This window comes from Salvelinus namaycush, chromosome 8, assembly GCF_016432855.1.
Source record: "Salvelinus namaycush isolate Seneca chromosome 8, SaNama_1.0, whole genome shotgun sequence".
Classification (NCBI taxonomy): domain Eukaryota; kingdom Metazoa; phylum Chordata; class Actinopteri; order Salmoniformes; family Salmonidae; genus Salvelinus; species Salvelinus namaycush.
The window spans coordinates 62413924-62438048 of NC_052314.1; the positions used below are offsets into that span (position 1 = coordinate 62413924).

Genomic DNA, 24125 nt, shown 5'->3' on the forward strand with positions numbered 1-24125 from the left:
TTCTTTGTAGAATTTTTGAGCCCGAGTCATACAAAATGGTGTGTTTTTTTTCTACTCCAACAAAACGTCGTTTTTTTTGTTGTCTTTCAAACATCCACGTGGCCGGTGAGGTTTGCGTGTAAGGCTTTTCACCTTGCCATCAATATTAGGACAGTGTAGGCTACAATGAATGGATGTCACGTCAGCTATCAGTCATCACTTGCGTATTTCAATGATCAAAATACTGTGTGTGTGTGTGTGTGTGTGCCCAGTTAAGAACTGCTGTAGTGTTTGTCGCTCTCACACTGTGTGTGTTTGGTGGCACCGCCTACTCCCTCTGGTTCTCACACAGCCTGTCTGTGTTTTTATGAAGAGAAACCTTTTGCTGCAGAGTCCCGGCAGCAGGGTTGTTGGTGCCTCTCTCTCTCTCCTGAAGGAAGTAACTTAATTAGTCTGTAGACGGTAAGAGAGGGGGAAGAGCACCAGCTTGGTTACCTCCCCATGTTTGATATAGTAATTAGGTAATATCCACGGGAACTGCTGTGCCCGTCACAACAGGCGCTGTCGCTTTCATCTTCTCCTCAAGGTACAGGGAGGTACTGGACTTCATTCCTCCGAGAAAAGAAATAAAAAGATCCGATTCTTGTTTTCTTTTTAAAGGATGAGCTAGGTGTGTCTTCATTCACCTGAAGAGACAGGTCGTATTTGGAATTTCAGGCTGTGTCGTTTACTTAGAAGAGGTGTGAAGCAGGGGTGTAGGGGGAAATGTGGGATCATTTCCTGGAAGAGGTGAGCATTTCTTCACAAGTACAGACAGAGCACAGGGAGAAGACAAGTAGACCGTGGTTTTGTCATATCCTGAGGTGAAAGCGAGGCACCTTCCACAACAGCAGAACAGCAGAAGAGAAGAGGTCTGGGATTCAACCAGTCAACCTTTGTGTCACTCCTTAATCAGTCCCCCAGCGCCCACAACCCACACACATCCCATGTAAATAATTTAAAGGCCCTTTCCTTTCACCAGCCCAGCAGCCAGGCGAAGAAAATGGCCAGTGCACAATTGATGACACAGGACAGCAGAGGACAGTAGGAATGGCTGCTGATATACTGAAATTGCACCCTATTCTCTATGTAGTGCAGCACGTTTGTCCAGGGCCCGTAGGGCCATTTCGGTTGCACTCTACGGCTTTAAGCAACTGCTAACAGGGTCGGATAGTAAAACTAGCTGCAGATGCACTCTCTGTTACTGGCGAGGCTTTAAACAACTTGGAATGGTCGCGTCACGCTGTCAGCTTACATTTTGGGCGTAATGAAAGGGCTGCTCGGTGGGTATTGGATCCGCTGCGCTTTTTTTGTTTAACGTTGGAAAAGTTTATCGTGAGTGGATCCATGCAGTGGGAAGAAATGTAGACTGGACTGTAAGAAATACTATAAAATGTTGAGAGAACCGTCTCCTCTCTTGATCTATTGGCCCACCAGACTATAAATGCCTTAGTTTCCCGTAGGCCCACGTCTTAGGTTATACCGGGATCCTGATTACAATACCACGTGAGGGTAATGTGTTTAAATGGCACTGGAGTAAAACCTGCTGGCCATTTTTGTTTCTGCTTTTAGACGTTGCTTCTCTATTGTGGGGAACAGGGGTGGAATGACTCAAACACACACTCAGTTTGCTGCGGCGTGTTCTTTGCTGTTACTGTGAGAGCTGGGTAGTAGGGTGGAGCTGTTTGTAGGTGGCGCTGTGTGTACGTTCCCTCGTCAGAAAAAAGGCGGTCACAGTCACACGCTTCAACCCAGTCATTCATGCTTCGGAAGCTCCGGACGAAAACAGGAAACCACCCTGCACTGTTCTGTTCCTGGGGCAGCAGGAAGCTGTGGCTTCACAGGCATCGTTCACTCTTGGAGGGCCCACCCTGTCCACCCAGAACATTGTTGTTGTTGTTCAGCATGTCATGCAGGCAGTCAGTGGACTTGGCCCAAATGTGACATTCCTCTCTGTTGAAAATAGAAGAGGATAGCCACTTGTAGGCCTGTGGGTTACTCGGCCTAGGCATTTTGGTTTATTGTTGCTGAGGGCGTCATACAGTCAGTGGGCCTAAATCGGACACTTTTCTGTTGAGAATAGAGGAAGTAGTACCTGTGTTTCTCATGCTGTAGTGGAGGGGAAGGCATTGTACCGTCTTTCCCCACTAGAGGACAGTCTAGTCAGAGGAAATGGACACTGCAAGCCTGGTCAGATGGAGTGGAGAGAATCATCCTTCACTGGCTCCTATTGGGTCTCTCTGTACAATGTCATTGGAGCGGTTACTGTTCGCCAGAGAGATTCCCTGATAACACGCCACTTCGATACAGCTACAACCTTTTTAGTTACAGGTTAGGCGAACGTACGCAGCAGGTTAGGAGAATAAGGTTAATGTTAGGAACAGAGTTAGGTGTTAACAAAAAGTCATATATATATCTGACTTTTTTTTTAGGGAGTCCCGTTAGCTAGATTGTAGTAAGATTTGCCTACCGGTATTCACGTTTTTTGAAGCTGGTACTTGTTGACATTTACGCTCGTCTTAAAGGGGACTCCAGTCACATATAGCACAGTTTGATACATAATCATACCTAATTATTCCCCAGAACTCCTCTGCCTGGCCAGTCGCCATTGTCCTTTCTCCCAGTGTGTCAGCGATTTGTGAGGTAGGCCTACAGCAGGATCAATGAGGGCAAAATGATCCTGAAACATACATACTTTGATCCCCATGAATTAGTTGGGAAGAGATGAATGATCAAGGAAAAAGGCAGAGATTTTAACGAAGGACCCAGCAAACCACTCCTAGAAAGTGGGAAAACGCTGCATCACATCAGGCCCAGTGACACAAGTGGATAATGATTTTGCGGCCAGGAGTTTGTGGAATTTTTAATGCACTCTCGCTTTTCTCCATTTTAAAGTCCCTGGGCCAATCTGGGAATTCCCATCGCTCAATGCCGCGCACCCCTAGCCTGGTGTCCAAACTGAATTTGCTATGTATTTTGCTGTTTCACTTCCCTTCAGTTCCGATGCCAGGCTAAGCTCACCCCACCCTAGCCCTATGCTTGGCTGTCTGGTCGGTGGCTAGGCCTGCGGCCTACATCAAGACAGACTGTAGATTTACTGGCCAGACTGTAGATTTACAGGGTTGGAGTTAAAACCTACAGGAGGGTAGCTCTCCAGGAACAGGGTTGGAGTGAAAACCTACAGGACTGTAGCTCTCCAGGAACAGGGTTGGAGTGAAAACCTACAGGACTGTAGCTCTCCAGGAACAGGGTTGGAGTTAAAACCTACAGGAAGGTAGCTCTCCAGGAACAGGGTTGGAGTTAAAACCTACAGTAGGGTATCTCTCCAGAAACATGGTTGGAGAGCCCTGCCCTAGATCTTACCCTGTAGGTGAATTATACCCACTCAAGTGTCCGAAATTCATTTATTCAACGAAAAGTTCTGATAGATAGCTAGGCTTCGGAAAAGGTGTTTCCATTTGGTAGCGTTAACATGGCAGGTAAAATTAATTTCATATGAAGCCCGGAAGGTCAGACACCTGGCTGAGGTGGTTCTTTTAATGGGTTCATTCCTGTCTGAGTTATGACTCTCTGAATAACGTTATGTGGTGTCTACTCTGCATCTTAGTCAAACATATTATACACACACATCAGTAGACTCACAGGTGCTGGGAGAAGATTTAGCCTCGTCTGTAACAAGACTAGAGCCACCATATGGGTAGGGCTGAACTCTAGAGAAATATAGCTAAGTCCCAAAACGACACGTTTCCAATCTAAAGTTGGAGTCTTTGCGTGTGTGTGTGAGAGAGAATATCTGCTCTGTGGTTGTTGCGGGGGAGTGGGTTGGTTGCTTGCTGTGTTGCCGGCTTGGCCTGAGTAGTAAACTACAGCTAATGAACCCATGCTGCTCCAGGCTCCATATGGAGGAGTGACTGCCTCTCATTCTGTACTTGGCAGCACCAACCTCCCTCGCTCCACCCTCCACTCTGGCAGGATTAGACTGTGTGCCAGGCTGCCAGGCCTTTCAGACCAGACTTAAATCTTGACCAGGCCGTATTATGTCATGGGTAACCTCTGACACAGTTCCATCTCCCTGAGACTCCTCCTAACTGTTTTGGAAGGTTGAGACCATTTCAGAGGACTGGAAAAGACACACAGCTTGTGGTAGAAAGGTAGAAGTAGCCTAACAGTGTCACCTTGTGGTGTATTGGTTGTCCTTTGTCTCCACAGTGGGAGGAGCGGTGATGCTTCCTCTGGAGTGTCGGCTAACATGGTTTGTGTGAGGTAACTGAATCAGATGTGCATTAAAGTAGCACTGCCTCACTGTGAATGGTGTGCTGCGATGCCCGCGTCTCGTTGAGCTTGGCTCAGCAGTTCTGTACTCCCAAGACTCACGTCTTACGTTTCAAAACTGACTAGTAAGCTCAGAGACCGACTGAGGTGACAATAGGTACTCAAGCTAGGGCAAGTGATGGAGATGACAAGTGCCATCTTGTCAGTGACATTCTTGCTTTGTTTTATGTGGTGTCCATGTGAGTCCGTGGAAATGAAGTCAGCCCGTCAACAGCTGATCTTGCCCTGTGCTAAAGTCTGGAATTTCACAAGGAGACTTTAATGTGGTGTGTAGAGGATTACTGGCTTTCATCATGAGCCCGGTTTTCTGCTTCTCTTATTTTACACCCCTTTTTCAGTTCCGTTCATTTTTGTTTCCAACCTACCTGTTGCTTATTGCGTTTAGTCCTGACACTTGTCATCTCCCCTCAAAGATTCATTTTCAGGGTTGAAGAAACACCCAATGCAATGAATGGGGAAACCTCATCACCTGAACATAGGCCTTGCAACTCCAGGTCCAGCCCACTCTGTACACCATCTGCAGAAGGGGAGGCTTTTGTAGCCTGGTCTGGCTCCACACAATGGAGCTGTAATTGTATGGTGTTGGCTGTTGGAGGCTAGCCGTGCATTCCTGATTGCCGGAGACTGATAACTCCGTCAGCCCTTGCTCCTCGCCACACACAATGGATGTTGTGGAAACTAGCCTCCGGTCAAAACAATGGTTGGATTTTCTGAAGCTGTTGCCTGCCACCTTTTATGCCGTGTGTGTGTTTCTGTATTTCTTGAAATGTACGCTCTCAAAAGACGTGGTGACCTTTTTTTAGGCTAATTCGGGAGAACAGTTGGAGTCGGAGATGTGGCCTTATTTTAATGACTGCGTGGCTGCCTCTTCCGCCTCGCAAGTGTTTATCTTTAGGCTAAATGATCCTAGACTGCACTAAAAGGCTTGCCTCCACATCCTGGCTGCAGAAATATAAACTTGATCCTTTTAAAGTACAGTCTAATGTGCTTTCCTTCACTCTAACTGTAAGCAAAGCAAATCCAGTTATTTTCCTTTTCTTCCCCCTTTTCCTTTCATCCCGTTCAGTCCATCTCTTCCTCTCTTCCCTCTGAAAACCTCCACCGGTACTGTGGGTGCAGCAAGTCGCTCCGCTCCAGGGATCAATATCGAAGCCGGGAGCTGACACAGTGAAAAGCAATATTTATAAATAATGAACTGGACGTTCGTTCACCCGCTCTCTCGTTCTCTCTAGAGAGGAAAATAACAAAATGCTCAAATAGGGGATTATTGAACCCAGAAAAATAACGGTGTGCTGAGGTGTGCACAGTCCTGTCTTTTCCGCACGGTAGCCTGCATCAGCCATGCAGAACTAACCAAGGGAGAGAGAGAGAGGGCCTGTATCGTTGTTGCCAAGTTTAGAAGTTTCCTAAGTGGCTTTTTGTGATTTTCAGTCACTCTGCCGAGATACTTTTTTTAATGTTTGCTTTGCATAGAGAAATTGTGACTGGAGAGTTCAAACTAAAGCTGTTCCTCAATGTTTTTGTGATGTTTACATGTGCCATGTTTGTTTGAACAGCTGGTTTTGATCTTACTGTTTCTCTCATGCTACATCTTGATCTTTTAGATTTGATCAGCCTCTTTTCATTTCAACATGTCTCTGGGCACACTGTTCCAGGCAGTAGGCTTGTTGATTTGCACGGTTTGTTCCAGTGAGGTGGCAATAGGGGATCAATCTCACCCTCTCGCTCTCGCTCTCAATTTTAATTTAAATTCAATTTAAGGGCTTTATTGGCATGGGAAACCTATGTTAACGTTGCCAAAGCAAGTGAAGTAGATAATAAACAAACAATAAAAATGAACAGTAAACATTACACTCACAGAAGTTCCAAAAGAATAAAGACATTTCAAATGTCATACGTCTATATATACTCTCTCACCCCCTCTCTCACCCTCTCTCTCAATTCTATTCAAAGGGCTTTATTGACATGGGAAACATGTTTACATTGCCAAAGCAAGTGAAATATCTCTCTCTCACTCTATACAACGATCAGTCATGACTTCAAGCAGCCGCTGTCCTTTTCACAGTCCTCACCTGGAGGGAGGCTAACTGCTGTTGATTTCTAGCTAAAGTCCCCTGTTATCGCCCCACTGAACACAGCCGACCAGCTGAATACTGAACAGCCAGGCCCAGCCTGCGGCGGAGAGGGACTGTTGTGGTCTGTGGATCCACATCTCTTACTTGGCTTCTGCTGTGTGTGGAGCGATAACAGTTCTGATAAGGTCGAGGTGTACTGCTCAGCACAGTAACCTAGGCTACCTATCTTTTGGGATATTATACTGGAATATTCACCACCCCATCCTATTTCATACGACACCATTTCAATGTTATCACTCTGTTTTGTATGGTACTGAAAATACTCCTTTTTCTCCTTTACCGATTTGGCCTAGTCTTCTGTCTGCATATTGGTGGTGGTGATTGTACTCTTAAAGGTGATTATCTTTTTATCTGCTTATTCCGGGGCTATTTTTATCGAGCTGGCAGGGTGCCTTGAGCACAAGCCCTATTCTCCTTCCCTCATTCTGCCTCAACTCATCTCCACCCTCACCCTGGCCTCTCTCTCTCTCTCTGTCTCTCTCCCTCCCCAACCTATCATTCTCCTCTCAAGGCCTCATGGCTTCATCAACTCTGATTACTATTCAGTGATGAGGTGAATGATTTGCCTGTCGTCGTCTCCTGCTCGGTGCAGGCTCATCTCCAGGCTCATCTCCAGGGCTAATCGGGTTAAACGCCTGATAAGGTGAGCGAGCAGTGTTGTTGAGGGAGGGAGGAGTGTAGAAGAGGGGAGATGCTGCTGGAAATTGTACCGGTCTAAGATATGTTTTTTTTGTTGTTGCATACATCCTACACTCCCCTCCCTCCCTCCTTCTACAGCACTGCTCGCTCACCTTATCTCGGGCGTTTAACCTGACTATCCCTGGAGATAGAGGCTGTACCGAGCGCCCCCACAGAGTAGGAGATGACGTCGGGCAAGCAAGTCCCTTTCTATCTAGGCTTCTTTCTCCATTTATTTTATCTGTGCATTTTCTCACGGCGCTCGAGCTTTAGACACTGGTGATGTGGTTCCCCCCCGTATACACTTCCAAATGGCTTGCTAAACCTTCACCACCGCAGAGAGAGCATCTTACACTGAACAAAAATATAAATGCAACAATGTCAAAGATTTTACAGTTCATATAAGGAAATCAGGCAATTTAAATAAATTCATTAGGCCCTAATCTATGGATTTCACCTGACTGCGAATACAGATATGGATCTGTTGGTCACAGATTCCTTAAAAAAAAGAAAGGTAGGTGCGTGGATCAGAAAAGTTGATCAGGCTGTTGATTGTGGCCTGTGGAATGTTGTCCCACTCCTCTTCAATGGCTGTGCGAAGTTGCTGTCGTACACGTCGATCCAGAGCATCTCAAACATGCTCAATGGGTGACATGTCTGGTGAGTATGCAGGCCATGGAAGAACTGGGACATTTTCAGCTTCCAGGAATTGTGTACAGATCCTTGTGACATTGGGCCGTGCATTATCATGCTGAAACATGAGATGATGAATGACACGACAATGGGCCTCAGGATCTCGTCACATTCCAATTGCCATTGATAAAATGCGATTGTTTTCGTTGTCCGTAGCTTATACCTCTCATACCATAACCTCACCGCCACCATGGGGCACTCGGTTCACAACGTTCACATCAGCAAACTTGATGTCTGATAGTTTGTGCAGAAATTCTTTGGTTGTGCAAACCCACAGTTTTATCAGCTCTCCGGTTGGCTGGTTTTAGGCGATCCTGTGGGAGGTCCTGGGCTGGCGTGGTTAGACGTGGTCTGCGGTTGTAAGGGTGGTTGGACGTTCTGCCAAATTCTCTAAAATGACGTTTGAGGCGGCTTATGGTTGAGAAATTAACATTCAACTCTGGCAACAGCTCTGGTGGACATTCCTGCAGTCAGCATACCAATTCCACGCACCCTCAAAACTTGAGACATCTGTGGCATTGTGATGTGTGACAAAAATGCACATTTTAAAATGGCCTTTTACTGTCCCCAGCACAAGGTGCACCTGTGTAATGGTCATGCTGTTTAATCAGCTTCTTGATATGCCACACCTGTCAATTGGATGGATTGTCTTGGCAAAGGAGAAATGCTCATTAATCGATGTAAAGAAATGTGTGCACAACATTGGAGAAATACGCTTCTTTTAGGATCTTTTATTTCAGCTCATGAAACATGGGACCAACACTTTACATGTTGCGTTTTATATTTTTGCTCAGTATGTATTGTGTGGAATATGGAGGGGAATTTTACATTGATCGGCTGTCTCTCTCTTGCTTTCGTCTGATTACTTTTCTGTGACCCGGGAGTGGCATATAATTAGGGTAATAACGCTGTCTGGTGCTCTGCCGCTCCACTACTCAGCTACTTAGATGCTCCCTTCTAACCCTCTCCTTTGTATCCAGCTGTCAAACCTTGTGGAGGGAAGGAGCAGAGCAACGGTTTGGATTTCTCCTAACTCCACTCTGCTCTATCCACGCAGCACTGGGTTGATTGACGGGCTCCCGGGAGCACCCATGTCATGAAAAGGGCAACACACTTTGATTGGCGACTCGGCAGATCGGCTCTGAGCGTCTTATTGCCAGAGCTGCTGGAGGGGGGGGAGTAGGCAGGTACAGTGGTGGCAGTCAGCGGCGTTGACAGGGACAACATCCACATCACTTAAGCAGCCTCATCCGGGGGCGGGAACAAAGAGAGAGAGTAGGAGACGGCAGTAGCAGCAGAGGCAGTATCCCCAGCAGCATCCTGCTCCAGAGTGAGCCGGGCAGAGGGAGGAGCCTCAGAGAAGAGGCGTGTGTCTGGATGCTGCGAAGAGGAGAGAAGAAGAGGAGAGTGGAAGGAGGAGGGAGTCACAAGGGGAATGGACTGGAGCATCCGTATTGTAGCAGCAGACTTGAGCCTCCCCAGTGTGTAGCGAGGTGAGCAGCCTCTGGCCTTCCCACCAGGCATGACTGCGGAGCCTGCATCCCATCAGAGATTTAACTGACTGGAGAAGTGACATTGCAACTGCAGCCTGTGGCTTGACACACACGAGAACCCGGAAGCGTCGGGTGTCTCTGGAGGACTCTGTTGAGCGACTCGGGACAAGGCAGTTATTTGATCTGGGAACTAAACGAATGCTGTGAGGAGCAACTGAAAGGAACTAAAGAAGGACCCGACAGGACAGCATCAGTCTTTAGCTCTCCCTCCCTCATCCCTCGTTCTTCCCTTGTCGTCTTCTTTTCCTCTGGACCAGAGAGGCCTCTAATGAGCAAGTCAATGTGTGGCTGTGGCTGCAGCTTCATCTCCTCTCTGATGAAGAGGCTGGGCCGCACAGCCTGTTGCTCAGACCTCCTCTCCTGCAGCCATACCTCCGAGCAGCTGCAGCGCCTAGCCACCGGCTGCCCACCGCCCCCCAAGGTAACGTTGCCTAACGAGATGCCTGCCCATATTGCCACCCACATCCACGGCATAGACAGAGCGCTTCAATGGATTTGACTGGATCGCTCCATCTTACTGTTTACGATTTATCTGTGTAAAGATGCAGAGTGCATACTAGAATGGAGTGAGGAAGTACTAGTCAATCACAATCTGTGCTTGGACTTTGTATAGGCTAGTAAGCTACTAGCATTCTGTCCTAGTACTATAGAAACTACTAAGCTATTACTACTAGTAATACAGGATGGACTGAGAATCATATTGATTGTGTATGTTTGGGTCAGACTGACCTTGCTTTTGGTTATCCAAGATTATTTCTCCCATTATCGGGCTGCATGCGGAGCTATTGGAAGTGCACTGCAGTAATTGATTTTGTAATGGAACCAGGTGATTTAATGGCTGTCTAGCTTTGTTGCCTTGCCAACCGTAGGGCTTGCTTTGAAACTGGACGGTTTTCTAAATGGATGCCTTCAGACATCCTGGTGGTTTAATACTGAGTGATTGCTGCTCCGCCTCAATTGGAGAAAAAGCTTTTTGAGTAATGGAGCAGAACTCCAAGACGGTAGAAGACGAAAGGTGAGTAGAAGGGAGAGGAGGCGAAGGGTACCCCTGAAGAAGTTGTTAGGGCTCTGACCCTTATCACTGTCCTCCACCCTGTTCTCATTTCTCCCTTTCGGCTCCTCTTTTCATAGTTCCCCACCTGTTACCGGTATTGTTTTTGATCGTTTACCGGTATTGACTGAGTGGCTTCTTCCCGTTTTGACGGGGAGCGGCCTGGGCTGGGTTTGGCAGTTGGCCATTTTCACTTTGTACAAGATTGATCCTGTTTTCCTTTGGAAAGATTTATGTCCTGATGGAAGGTGAGAAAGTACCGCAAAGGAAAATAAAGGATGTCTGGTTGGTTTTCGTCTGTTGCCTGCATGCCAACTATTGAATGAGGGAGAGTTCTCTTTTAAAACATCTCTGCGTTGTTAAACAAACGGTATGAGAGGTAACATTAAAACGTCTCTTTACTATTCATCCGTTTGTTATCGAGTTAAGTGTTTCAGTGTCAAATTCAAGGAGAAATAATTCCCCTCTTTCCGTCCTTCCTTTTTTACTGGCCCGAACGGTTTCAGTTCCCTCCTTTTGAGGCAACAAGCGGCACCAGCTTTAAATAGAGAGATCGATTAATAGCCTCTGCATTGAAATGTAGACCCAGGAGGTCCCACTGAGCACTAAGCTCTGTATTTAAAGGATTACTGCTTCTAAAGAAGGCCTGTATATAACAGCCCATGGCCGCTGGGCAGAAATTCATAATTATAAATATTAACATCTCTTTATTACCACTGATTAGGCGCTTGGCATGTTGCATAATACAATTAATCCCTCAGCATGGAACATGTTTTGTTCAGCCCAAGTCTGGCATTTATCTGTCTGACACTGTTAATTCCATTGCTGTTTCACCGAGTTAGTCACCAATGCAATGGAACATCGGGAGGTTATGCTTTCATCAATGTACATTTGTATTATTTTCGCTAATAAGATGGCAGCTCCTCCAGCTTTCTGTTGCTGGTGGTCTTTTTATGGACCGAGTTCATAGTGAATAGCTAGCTGCATGTTGTTCCACTCCTCTCCTTTTGCTCTGTTCAGATCCCATCCGTTTGATTTATTGCCGCCGTTTCAAAGGGGATGTTGCTCTCTAATTCGCTCTTCGTTGGCGTGCCCATGTCTCACTGGTCACAACACCGTAACCCTCATCACCCGTTGATAGATGGACTCTCTGAGCAACTCTGCTTTTGTCTTTTCATACTTCACTTGAGGTATTAGCGTCAGTCTGTAGAGAAGCACCCTGCAGCCACAGCGGGGTATTTCAATGCCTCCTTTTCCCCGTTGTCCAAACTCAGGATCAGTATGTCGGCTGTGGTGTTGCCTCGAGCCTGCCGTCTTCTGAGCACAGCAAGTGTGAGAATATAACTTCTTGTTTTGCTAAATCATTTATTTGACCCATACAGGCTGATTGTGGCAGGATCAAACTCCCTCCAACTACTTATTTTACATGCTCCGCAGGAGAGAAAATTACTGGTGTTTTATGAATGTTTCGCAGCGAATCTCAACTCGCTTAATCAGTAAGTTAAGACGTCAGAATAAACTTTCAAAGTCTAATGATTGACCGGCCGTATGTCCGATGCTCCATAAAGAGCAGGTAGTGAGGATTGTAGCCAATATGTGGTTGTCTGTGGTTGAATAGGTTGTATCTCAAAAGTCCTGCGTTTGTCTTTTCATACGCCACTTACTCAGCAAGAGAAAATGACTGGTGTTTTTTCAGCTTTGATAGCGTATCTGGGCTTGTTTTAGAGGCCCAGTGCAGTCAAATGTGATTTCCTGTTTCTTTATATATATTCCCACACTGTCGTTGGAATAATACTGTGAAAATGATAATGCCTATTTAGTGTAAGAGCGGTTTGAAAAGACTACATGAAATTTCAGCCTGTTTTGGCGGGATGATGTTTTCAGCAGTTAATAGACCAGTAAGAGTTCCAAACCTCTGCCAAAAACAGCTAGTTTCCCCCTCCCCACTCAGACCACTCCCAGACAGTCCTAGCTAAATTCTTGCTTCAGAAATAGATATTTGCTAAGAAGCTATTTTTTTTCCTTTTTGACAATTTTAGTTGACAACAATCACAGTATGTTACTTAGTTGTTACCCAGAAATGATTTGATATTTCTGTAAAAACGGCTATATTGGGCCTTAAAGTTACTGATGACACTTCAAAACAGTTTCTAACGATCTTCCATAAAGAGCAGGTCGTGATGAGTACAGCTCATCCACGCCTGGTTAATGTCTGTGGCTGTTTAGATTGAGCCATTTACTCACTGACCCCCTTCACTGGGCTAATAATCCTTCAGCAGTTTGCCAGCCGGTTGGATAGAGAGCCTAATACGTATGTGCTTAACACAGTAGGGAGATTCCCGAGGGGAGAGCATGCCCACTGTTCGGATGTTAGCTGGCGGCCTGACCAACTGCCTGCTGTGCGAAATAGGGCCTTCACAAGTTAAAGTGCTTACCCGTTGGCCACCCCTTATGGCCCATGGAGAACTTGGCCCGGCCTGAAGCAGCCCAGCAGTCCACCATAGGGGCATTCTGCCGGTCTGAAGTGCCCCCAGATGAGGGCACTGTGCCTGGGCTGAAGAAGCTGAAGTGGTGCCTGGGTGTGCCGCTGTGTCTTTGGTTCTGGAGCTCCAGACTTGGCACGGCAATGCCACAGAATCCCAACAACCCCTGTTATCAGCAGCTACACTGGGTGTTGTTTTGGCCCCAGCTGCCACAGTTCTGTGCGCTAGGCTAACTAACAAGACCCAGCCTTAAACTATAAACATTCAGACCCATTTATATTATTCCTGTGGATGGGGGGAAAGCTTTTGGTCTGTCGATAAAGAGTCCAATGGCTGGCTCGTTTTTTTTATTTTTTAAAGAGCGCAATCAATGCATATTTTCGAACGATGCCAGCTCGTTACAGCCCCATTATTGCTTCTCGCTCATTGTCCATTAAACGGAGACCGTGAAAGTTCCCATACAATTGTGGCCTGATAGGAAGAGCATAAAACCCCAAGCTTAATGATTAAGCTCTAATGGTGTTCTGTTTCTGCTTTCACTTGGTCATCTTGCAAGATGCTCTGATATGCACAACCTTTTGAGATAATGGCTTCTGTTTTAAACACTCAGGTAACTTTTCCCAGTTCTTTGTGCAAGAGGTATTTTATCATCCTATACGATCTCAGCCTTTTATAAACCCTTGCCGTACTAAATTCAACACAGCTTTCATTTAGCAGGATGCCAGCATGCCAATATTGTTTGTTACAATAGCCATATTCTGAAGTCTAAAATCCCATAACTGTAGTGTTAAAACTTGAGCCATCTGTAGGCTTATTAGAAAGCAAGTCAAGCTTGTGTCTTTGTGTTTATCCAGCAATGTTGTGGATGAAGACAAACTGCAATGTGCCTATGGGATATTACGAATGACAAACATTTGTTTTGCCGCGGGGTATTCCACTTGTGTAAGATCTCTCTCTTAAATCGCATTAAAGCACATGGTAATGGAATTTGGGATGTTGCTGAGAACTCCTGAGGAGTATTCTGCTGACGGAGGTAACTTAGTTCCCACCATAGAAATATAATTACTTCTACACTTTTTATATACACCTCCACCAATTACCTCGATTAAGAGTTAAGTAAAGAAAGTGTAACTTTTTCTGTCAGCAACTGACGCATTCTGCCATTTCTGTTATTTAATAAGGAAATAAATGCTGCTTTCATACCCTCTACCACCTACGGGCAGGTTGCCACAGTCTGAAGAGGAAGTCTGCCAGGCAGTTGTTGTTGTTTAGGTCCTAGTGACCTCATCCTACCTGTTTCCTGTATGAGGTGAGACTCTCTATACAGTACCCATTTGGGCTGTGAGTCACTCTTTGCCACAGGAAAACCAAGCTCACACCTGCATCACCCACTTCCTAGGGATACGTTCTGCTCTCACCCTCTGACCTCAACCTAGAGTAAAATCCCTCGCTATAGTGCTAGCTGGTGGAGGTGTCTCGCTGGTGGTCCACGCTTTGTAGAGGTTTATTTCAACTAGTCAAGCCTACTGATACACAGTTTATACTGGCTCACTGTGAATGGGAAGTTTTTTTTTTGGGGGGGGGGGGGGGGGGGTCACTAAATGAACCAGAAATGATTACCTTCATCCCTCCCGTGATTCAATACGTCACTGTCTCTCGCGGATATGCGCTCTTGTCGTGTGTGCCACCGCGATTGTTTTCGGCAACAATCAAACATATTTCATGTGATGTTTAAGAACCTAATTACAGAACCTTGGCGATTTCCTTATAGGAGGTATACCGGGTTCAGCTATTCATAGCCTTCCTCTGTCGAGCTCTGAAATACAGGTCCCAGGGGGAACCCTGCAATCTGAGATGAGGCTAATGCTCCAGTCTCCACCACAGCGCTTGAGACTTGGAGAGCCAGGCATCCACACACTGAGCCACTCAGCCAACCCAGTTTCTTTCCTGGAGGTCACAAAGAAAAGGAGTTTCAGGGAAACGGACACAAAATGGCCGGCCATCTATCCACTCGTCACTTTGTCAATGCCAGCCGGCGCATGCAGCTCCACAACACAAAGCGCGTTCATTTCCTTTTGTGTGTTGTAGCCTACGACTGTGTCTCTGCAGTTTCTAAGGAGGTGAAGCGTGGCTAGAGAAATGTACCTGGCTGGTGTCTCATTTTGTCAGTGGGCTAAAGCAAGGGGATCTCAGTGTGTCCCAAATCTTGTGAATGTTACAGAAAAACCCTACAAGGAATTATCTGAAATGAGAACTTTCTTTTTTTCTTTTTACTTCATCCTTTAGTTTCATTATCATCCGTTCATCCAGTGGCTCATACACTAGAGGCGAGCTGGACAGATGATTGCTCTGAAACATTTCTTTTTTAGAGGGAAGCAGCTTACCGGTAACCACGGGAACGGCTTGTTTTCTTCCAATCTGTCTGCGCTGTTCCTTTTGGAACGCATGTGATTTTATTGGTCGTGCACGCACACATTATTTTTGCAGGTCTTATCGCAGGTGCAGCGAAATGCGTGTTTCTCCAGCTCCAACAGTGCAGTAATACCCAACAATACAAAAGAATTCACACATCAAAAAAAGTTAACTTTATAAACATATATATTTCAATGAAATATGTATGTATATGATGGTGTGTGTATAGACAGTATATGAATAGAAAAGGTGTTTACAGCCAGCATTTAGTTATATAGGATGAGCCTTGACTAGAATACAGCATAAACATATGAAGTGGGTAAAACGGTATGTAAACATTAGTCAGTGAACACTGGTCACTTTAATATGTACATAGGGCAGGAGTGTCTAAGGTGCAGGTTAGAGTACCGGGTGGTGCCGGCTAGTAACAGTGACTGAGTAAAGGTCAGGGTAGAGTCCCGGGTGGTGCCCGGCTAGTAACAGTGACTGAGTTCAGGGCAGGGTACTGGACGGTGTGTACCCCATTTGGCGGGAGTAGTTCAGAACCTCTGCAGTCTCCCATGGCCCAGCTTCCTCAGAGACAAATGTCCTGCCAGAGAAGCATCGGCCACAGTAATAAGAGGGAGAAAGCAAGAGGAAAATGACATACACTGCACCCCTCTTATCTGTTCACGTGCAGGCTCCCACTTGCTGTCTCCCTCTCGCTGTCTCAACAGTCTGAGACCATGTTAACTGGGGAGATTTCTGTCCCATCCGGTGCTGAATTTGAAAGTAGATCCATTAAGGAATGATTAGTGTTCAGGGAAACTGGATGAGACATGCTATTCCGGCCGGTCTTTCTGGTCTTGCCCTCTTTTCAGTCTGGCAGATGAGTATCGCTTGACCGGAATATCAATGTGGCCATCTGAATCGAACATGGCTTTGGTGTGTCATGCTCGTCACATTTTGCCAGTGGACTGGTAAGAACTGGTTTGAGATTTGATTTTCTCATCATATTCTGTCATATGTATCAGGTACATGGTAACAATAAGAAATGCTCACGTCCATGACTAATCAAAGGTCAAAATTCAAAACACATCATTGCAAGGTTTCTGCAAGCTGTTATCACTTCCAATGGTGTGCACCTTTTAGAAGCGTTAACAATGAGCAAACTAAGAGACTGATATCGGCTGTTACATACCCACTGTCCACTTCTCGGTAACACCGCTCTTAGCTGTGCTGCTAAGTTGCTCATCTCCTGCCTGATAAATAAACCATTGATGTGACAACCTATAAGAAATCCCGCTATGCCCTCAGACGAACCATCAAATAAGCAAAGCATCAATACAGGATTAAGATTGAATCCTACTACACGGGCTCTGACGCTCGTCGGATGTGGCAGGGCTTGAAAACTTTTATGGACTACAAAGGGAAACATAGACGCAATCTGCCCAGTGACGCGAGCCTACCACTCGAGTTAAATGCCTTTTTATGCTCACTTTGAGGCAAGCAACACTGAAGCATGCACGAGAGCACCAGCTGTTCTGGATGACTGTGATAACGCTCTCTGTAGCCGATGTGAGCAAGACCTTTAAACAGGTCAAGATTCACAAAGCCGCGGGGCCAGATGGATTACCAGGACGTTTACTCCGAGCGTGCGCGGACCAACTGGCAAGTGTCTTCACTGACATTTTCAACCTCTCCCTGATTGACTCTGTAATACCTACATGTTTCAAGCAGACCACCATAGTCCCTGTGCCCAAGGAAGTGAAGGTAACCTGCCTAAATTATTACCGCCCATAGCACTCACGTCGGTAGCCATGAAGTGCTTTGAAAGGCTGGTCATGGCTCACATCAACAGCATCCTCCCGGATACCCTAGACCCACTCCAATTTGCGGTCAGACGGTCACCTCTCTGATCCCCAGAGTTGCCTAGTGACAGCTGCCCACGCCACTAGAGAGAGAGTCTCCCTGACACCCAGTCTCCCCCCAATCCCCCACCGTCAAAGACCCTGACATCAGAGAACAGACACCGCTAGCTTAGTATTATAGAGACAGCCTGACGACTGGCCGATAACCTTCTTGTGAAGACTGCAGAGAAATAGAAGTTGAATCCTCTGATGCAGTGGCTGGACCTCGACTTGCTAACCAGACAGTCTGCTATTTTACATGCTGGATGGTTATTACAATGTTGTGTTTGCAATGGAGATGTGTACATAAGGACCCCTCCCCCCCTACAGAAACACTACACACCCACGTACTCGCACTTCTTAGTGCAAGCTGGGAGGCTGGCATGGGAGATGCAGCTTTGTCTTGTGTCTCTCTTCCTCCCTCTTCCACTTAAACTCTTGACGTGGTGCCAGGTCCTGACGCCTCCGAATCAGAGGCTGTGCTCTCTCATCCACAGAGTAATAACACTGGCTGTGTTTTGAACTGACACCAGGGCTGGGCTGCATAGTAACTCAGATCGGGGAGCTGAAGTGGTCACACTACATACAGTCATGAGAAGTCCATATTCACATAGTAGCATGTAGCCCTTTACACTCGTACCCGTATACGGGTTGAAAATGGCCGATTTGGACACGGATAAGCGCTTAAATAGGAACGTAGTGGCGCTACAGTAGCACGCTATACGTGACGTCAGAGCTCTGGCTCTGAGCTACACAGCGCTGGATAGGATTTGACTGACAGCCGTTCTGAATTTGAGCACCGCGCACGCGACAAGAAGTTGCCCTCATCCCTCCCGCTAATTGGGCAACGTCTGCAAATCATTTTTGTCTGGTTGAAGGGAATGCTGTAAATTACGGGGACTATATATTTTAAAAGATGAGACATTGAGGATTATAATAAATGCCGCTTTGTCATACAAGCAAGTCAAACAATTGTATCCAAATGTGCACTTTACATTTCCACATAAAATGTCACGTCACAGTGTCAACATTTATGATCACTGTTTGATGTAAAGTTACAAGGCGCTCTACCCTGGGTTGTTCTGAACAGAATTAACATGTATTGTGAAGAACATTTGCAACGGACCACACATCTGAATGCACACGACTCTATTCTATGCGCACCAAAATGACGATCTGCTTCTCTGAATTGCTTTGTGAAAGCCTCACACTGTAAAATCGGATTTTGTCATTTAGCTAGTCATGTTGGCAATGGAACAAGCTTTCAGATGATGGCCGCCTGACCCAGATTGCGATTTATAATGGACTGTTTTTGGATTGCGTAAACAGTAATTGTGTGATGGTGGGGATGCAGGGTTGTGTTCCAAACGAAACAACTACAAGTGTGCTTGCTCTAGCTCCTCAACGGCACAGCTAGGAGAGACCCAAAAGCCCCTTACAGTTGAAGACTCTGAGTCAACTGTGCACACTTTGGAGAGGTGTGTGGCGACTTGGAAACACCAGTTAGACCTCTCACTCAAACCCTTGTCGTGCTTTTGGTGTTTTGTTGCACCTACCCCACATTTCCCAGCAATGTTCTTGTTACTGAATGTATCCAGAGTGTTTTCCCATTTCGTTATCAACAAATGCGCGAAAAGTACAGTAAATGTAAAAGCCACATAAAATCCTAATGTTTGGATTTAGTCTCGTCAGGTGAGCTGCTTTTCTCAACTTTTTAGTCTAATTTTCCCATGATCTTCACACTGTTAATTTCTAATTGCTACCATGGTTATGCAAACTCTTTCCATATTTCTTCTGTAAGAAACATTTCAGTTTAGCCCTATCCATAAAAGCCAATTCCCTGGAGTGTCAGGGGTTAAAGATTAGACCATCTTCCCACCAGGAGTCTGTCTAGCTAGAGCACAACCAGTGAAGAGTGGATGATGGAATGAAATGAAGTAAGCATGGAGGAACCCTGCCTAGATAAAGGTCATTTCCCAAGCACTAGTGTACTGGGAAACCCTGCTACCCTGAAGGGCATTGAAGGGGGTACAGGGGTGACCCATGCCCGGATGCCTGTGTCCCCAGAGAGCTGATGGCCAGTATGGGGCGCCATTCAGGACATATTTACAGATGCAGTATATCACTGGCCGGAGAGAGTGGCTGTCATGTTCCATTGAGAACTGTGTGAGCGCGAGGCAGGCAGCCAGGAAGGGCGAGAGAGAACAGTATTTGAGTTAGTAATATTCTCAATAGCACAAACAGTCTTAAGGTCTAAGCACATCTGTTCAGTCACATGGAAATAACCTCCGTGTAAGGCATGTTGGGACAGCTACATTGTCCTCCAACTACTCCTACAAGGGACATCTACCAATCAAGCGTCCTTCCAGGAAAAGTTAAGCACATTATGGATGCGTCCCAAATAGCACCCTGTCCCGTAGAAAGTGCACTACTTTGACCAGAACACTATGAGCCCTGGTCAAAAGTAGTGCACTATATAGGGACTAGGGTGCCATTTAGGACAGTCAATTTTCCCACGGTTCCCAACAGGTGCATTGACTCCCCCCTCCACCTCCCCTAACCAGCGTTTTAATAGCTTCCTCCATCAGTTCCCCAGCTGTGCTGCCCTGCTGCATCCCTCCATTCACCCCTGGATCTGCCCTGCTGCATCCCTCCATTCACCCCTGGATCTGCCCTGCTGCATCCCTCCATTCACCCCTGGATCTGCCCTGCTGCATCCCTCCATTCACCCCTGGATCTGCCCTGCTGCATCCCTCCGCTGTACTGTAATTCCTGCCCCTGTGGCTGATTTTTAGCAATGTGTTCACAGCAGGCTTTGGGGCCCCACAGATCAGGGCCAACCATGAAATGACGAGAACACTTTAACCATCCTCAATTACACCGAGGTGGGGGAGGGAGGGGAAGAGCGAGAGAGCCTCTGTTTTTTTAAAGCAATATAGCAGACACTCTGACACCAGCCAGTGTCTCAAACTCTCACCTCCGCCAGCCTTCTGTCTGGGCTCTCTCTCTCTCTTGATTGGGTGGTCTAATTAGCACTAACATTTCCCCTCCTGTTGGAGACAACATTAATCAGAGGGGTTACGCTAACGAGCAAAGCACTGGGTCGGTACGGCGGTCGGAAAACATTCTCTTACGTTAATTGGAGGTTGATTAAACGTTGCTGGAGGAACCCCGCTGATTGTCCAAGGTTGAAGTCATCAAACGAGAAGCTGCCTCTATCTTAAAACAAGCCCAAAATGAAAAATACATCTTAAGAAGGAAATAGTCATGTGTATTTGGGTAGGAAATAAACTAGCTAGAGCAGGTGCTTGTGGCTGATAGAAATTCCAGGTAGTCCACGCCACTACTCAGCTGTTGGGCCCTTGGGGCTCCGTACTTCCAGTTCATTGCTGTAGTAGTAAATGTGCAGCTGGATAATTATGTGTTTTCTTAAGTGCTGCTGAAAGGTACTTGCGTTGTATAGGCTAGACTAGAGGCACCTGCTCAGTAAAGGATAGGTCTAACCATAACAGTAAAGCAACAGTTGGGCATGTTTGAATGGGCCCCGCTCCCACAGAAGGGCCAGCTCTGTGCCACATTATATGCTATGGAGAGAGTCTGGCCCTCTTGTCCTGAGTGCTGCCATTTTATTCTTGTCACCTTTTACCTTGTTACACACAACCTAATGGCATCCTGTCATTACACACAACAGCTCCAACTGTGTGTGTGTGCGCTCTCCCAGGGCCGTTGCTGGCTTATAGAATTTGTATTGACCTCCCACTGTTTCCGCTGTCTGATTAACACTGACAAATGTTTTATTCCGTCTTGTCTTAACACTGCCCTTATAACCACAGAAATATAAATACTAGAATGGTAAAAAGCACAATGTAATTCCAGTTCTATGCATGTAACACCTCTGCTGCTCACCCGTCACCTTTGACCTTTATATGATCTCATTAGCAGCCATACAGGTTGTCTTAATGAAGCATAGGCTACTATCTGTCTATGGACCATTATACTGGTCCAGTATCATCGTAAGCATCTTGATCATAGTGGATGAATGATCTCTGGTGTTGACATTATGATGAATGATCTATGGCAGTGTTTCCCGAGCTCTGTCCTCGGGACACTAAGGGGTGCACGTTTTGGTTTCTGCCCTAGCACTACACAGCTGATTCAAATAACCAACTAATAATCAAGCTTTAATTAGAATCAGCTGTGTAGTGTTGGGGCAAAAACCAAAACGTGCACCCCTTAGGGTCCCCAGGAAGGAGTTTGGGAAACTGACCTATGTTGTTGGTCCTCTCTGGTTGATTTGAATGGGGTTTCAGCAGGACTCTGTACAAGTACTCCCTCTGCTGGTTCTTCAATCAAGTACTGGAAGAGGATACGTCTTCTCAGAATGAACATCAAGGATGTTTCTGACGCTAGATTCGGATTAAAAACGATCTGTGCTCTCACATGTTCTTGACCCCCTTTATAGAACCTGTCATGTTTAGGCTACAGATTCCTGTTCTCTTGGCTCTTCTTTCAGTGTCTGATTCATTGCTTTGGCATAGCGTCAGTGTCCTGCCAGTTTATCAAGAGAGCTGTCATACTAAAGACAGCCATTGTCAGATTGACTCGTCCTCTGAATGGAATTCACAGGCAGACCGGCGTCTATTCCTGTTCCAACGGAGTGCACTCACTTCCTGTTGGTGTCAGTGGAGGCGGTCCAGTCTCTCAAACTGTCACCTCTCCTGGGGAACTGGAGACAGAATGTGGCCGACTTCAAAAGGAGGGGATGGCATGTAGGTTATGCTCGGCTATTTTCCACCAGGTGATAGACAGGTTTGGTGTGTGTGTGTCTGTTAGACAACCTTCCTACTGTAATCTCCTATAAGAGTGAGGGACAATGACCGTGAACTCAGTCATGTATTTCTCTAAATGCATGGCTCTGAGTGAACTCATTCAGGTTCAACTTTGTCTGCGTACCTAAGCAAGGTGAATGTGTCCTGTTCTAGTCTGTCACATAGATCTACACTGTGATCACCCAAGAGGCTAATGAAACAACATGACTGGGATGGAGCTTTTCCCCTGTTCCCCTGGCCTGCACTCCTCCCTGCTCCCTCACTCCTTCTCCTCTAGCCTGCACTCCTCCTGTCCCTCACTTGTCTTTCCAAACTCTAGCCGCCACGGCTAATGGACTAACGTCATATTCATTCTCATTTTCAGGCCGTACATAATCAGCTTTCTGACACTTTGGCTTCAGAGTGAAGGCGTTGTCATGTTGGGTAACTTGGCTCCATCAGATTCTGGTACAGGGTCTCTGTCATCTAACTAGCGAACATGGGCTTTTATTCTGATGTAGGCTTACACCCTTACCTGGTCCCAGATCTGTTTGTGCTGTCAGTAGGAGTTGGCAAGACGGCACAAACAGGCTACATCATGTCATGCTTGCGCGATTAACGTCTATAATTTTGTGAATAACAGCAGGCTTCAAACAGCATGAACAAGCTGTCTGACACAAGCCTACAGTATGTTTACCAAGACGAGAGTTAAATTCCTCAGCACAGTATATTTTGATTTATTTTGATTAGGCTAAAGTTTCTGGGAACCACCAGATTCACTGTCCGTAGACCAGCAGCCTCGGATGACAAACAGCTCTAAACATAACAGAGCTGGACTTTCATTCTCATTCTGAACAATGTTCCACAGCCGCCATCCAATTCCAAACTACCCCAATGGTTAAGAACAGTAGTTGGACTGGATTCTTCCTTATGGAGCCAGGAATGTCGCTGCTTTCATATCATGACAGATGGGCTGTGTTCATTGGCTGTGTCAGAGGCTAGAATACCAGTAGCTCTGTGTGTCACGCTGAGGCTTGGTAGTTTTTGTAGAAGTTCCAAGGCCCGTGCTGTGTGATCCAAAGCCGAAGCTTTCCTCTATTGTCTCCCCACCAAAATGCAACCATCTCGTGCATCTCCCAGCACAAATGCTTTGTTTTATTTCTAACGTTATGAATAAAAGATGAAGGGGTATATTTCCACTTTATTTTGGTGAGCGTCAGCATTGCAATTGTCTGTGTGTATGAGATGGATAACTCTATCTCCTCTTTTCTCCCCCCTCTCTGTTTTTTTCCCTCTGTCTTTCGCTCTTTTCGTATCTTTCTCCTACAGAATGCCAAGCCCTTCTCCTCCTCAGACAGCCTAGTGAAGGTCCAGGAGGTAGCAAGCTGGCTTTTGGAAATGAACCAGGATCTGCTGTCGGGGGGCAGCAGGCGGGGCCTGGGGGGCCGGCGAGGGGGCCCGGGGGCCCAGCGAGGTAACGCCTCCTCCTCGGCCCGGACGCCCCAGGGCCAGCAGCCTGGAGAGGAGGCCGACGAGGAGGAGCACATGAACCGGGTGGTGGAGGACCAAGAACAGCAGCAGTCCAGAGTCCAGCCTGCGGCCTCGGCAGGAGGGGAAGAGCCGTGGACCTCCAGGGAGAATGGACCCCAGGGAGAGGATGATGGAGGAGGAGTACCCAATGAGGTGAACGGAGGAGTGACTAAGGGCGGCCGGTGGATGTGGGAGGCGGAGCGACGGCAACAGGGGGGGGATGACGAGGAGGAGGAGGAAGAGGAGAACAACAACAGTGGCAGCCAGCAGGGAGAGGAGGAGGAAAGGACAGAGGGAGGAGAGAGAACGGGGAGGGAGGAGGAGGAGGACGAGGAGGAGATGGACCAGGACAGTGATGACTTTGAGCATTCGGAGGAGGAGGAAGAAGAGGAGGAGGAGGGGGAGGACGGCCTCCACTCACCCTCCCTCAGGAGTGATGTGTCTGTCCCCAACAACAACCTGGACCAGTCCTCGGGATGCCAACACCAAAGCTCACCCATCAAGAAGAAGGTAAGACCTGACCAGTGTTAGTGTTTCACAGTA

At 46.7% G+C, this 24125-nt stretch overlaps 1 protein-coding gene across 3 annotated transcripts in view; it reads left to right on the forward strand.

Moving 5' to 3' along the window:
• LOC120053041 (F-box/WD repeat-containing protein 7) overlaps positions 1–24125 on the forward strand; it is a 180309-nt gene that overhangs the window by 42856 nt on the left and 113328 nt on the right. For all 3 annotated transcript variants that reach the window (XM_039000287.1, XM_039000289.1, XM_039000290.1), the window contains one exon: positions 23382–24092. In XM_039000287.1, coding sequence (XP_038856215.1) covers positions 23451–24092 — 642 coding nt within the window. In that variant the 5' untranslated portion in view covers positions 23382–23450. The remainder of the gene's footprint in view (positions 1–23381; positions 24093–24125) is intronic.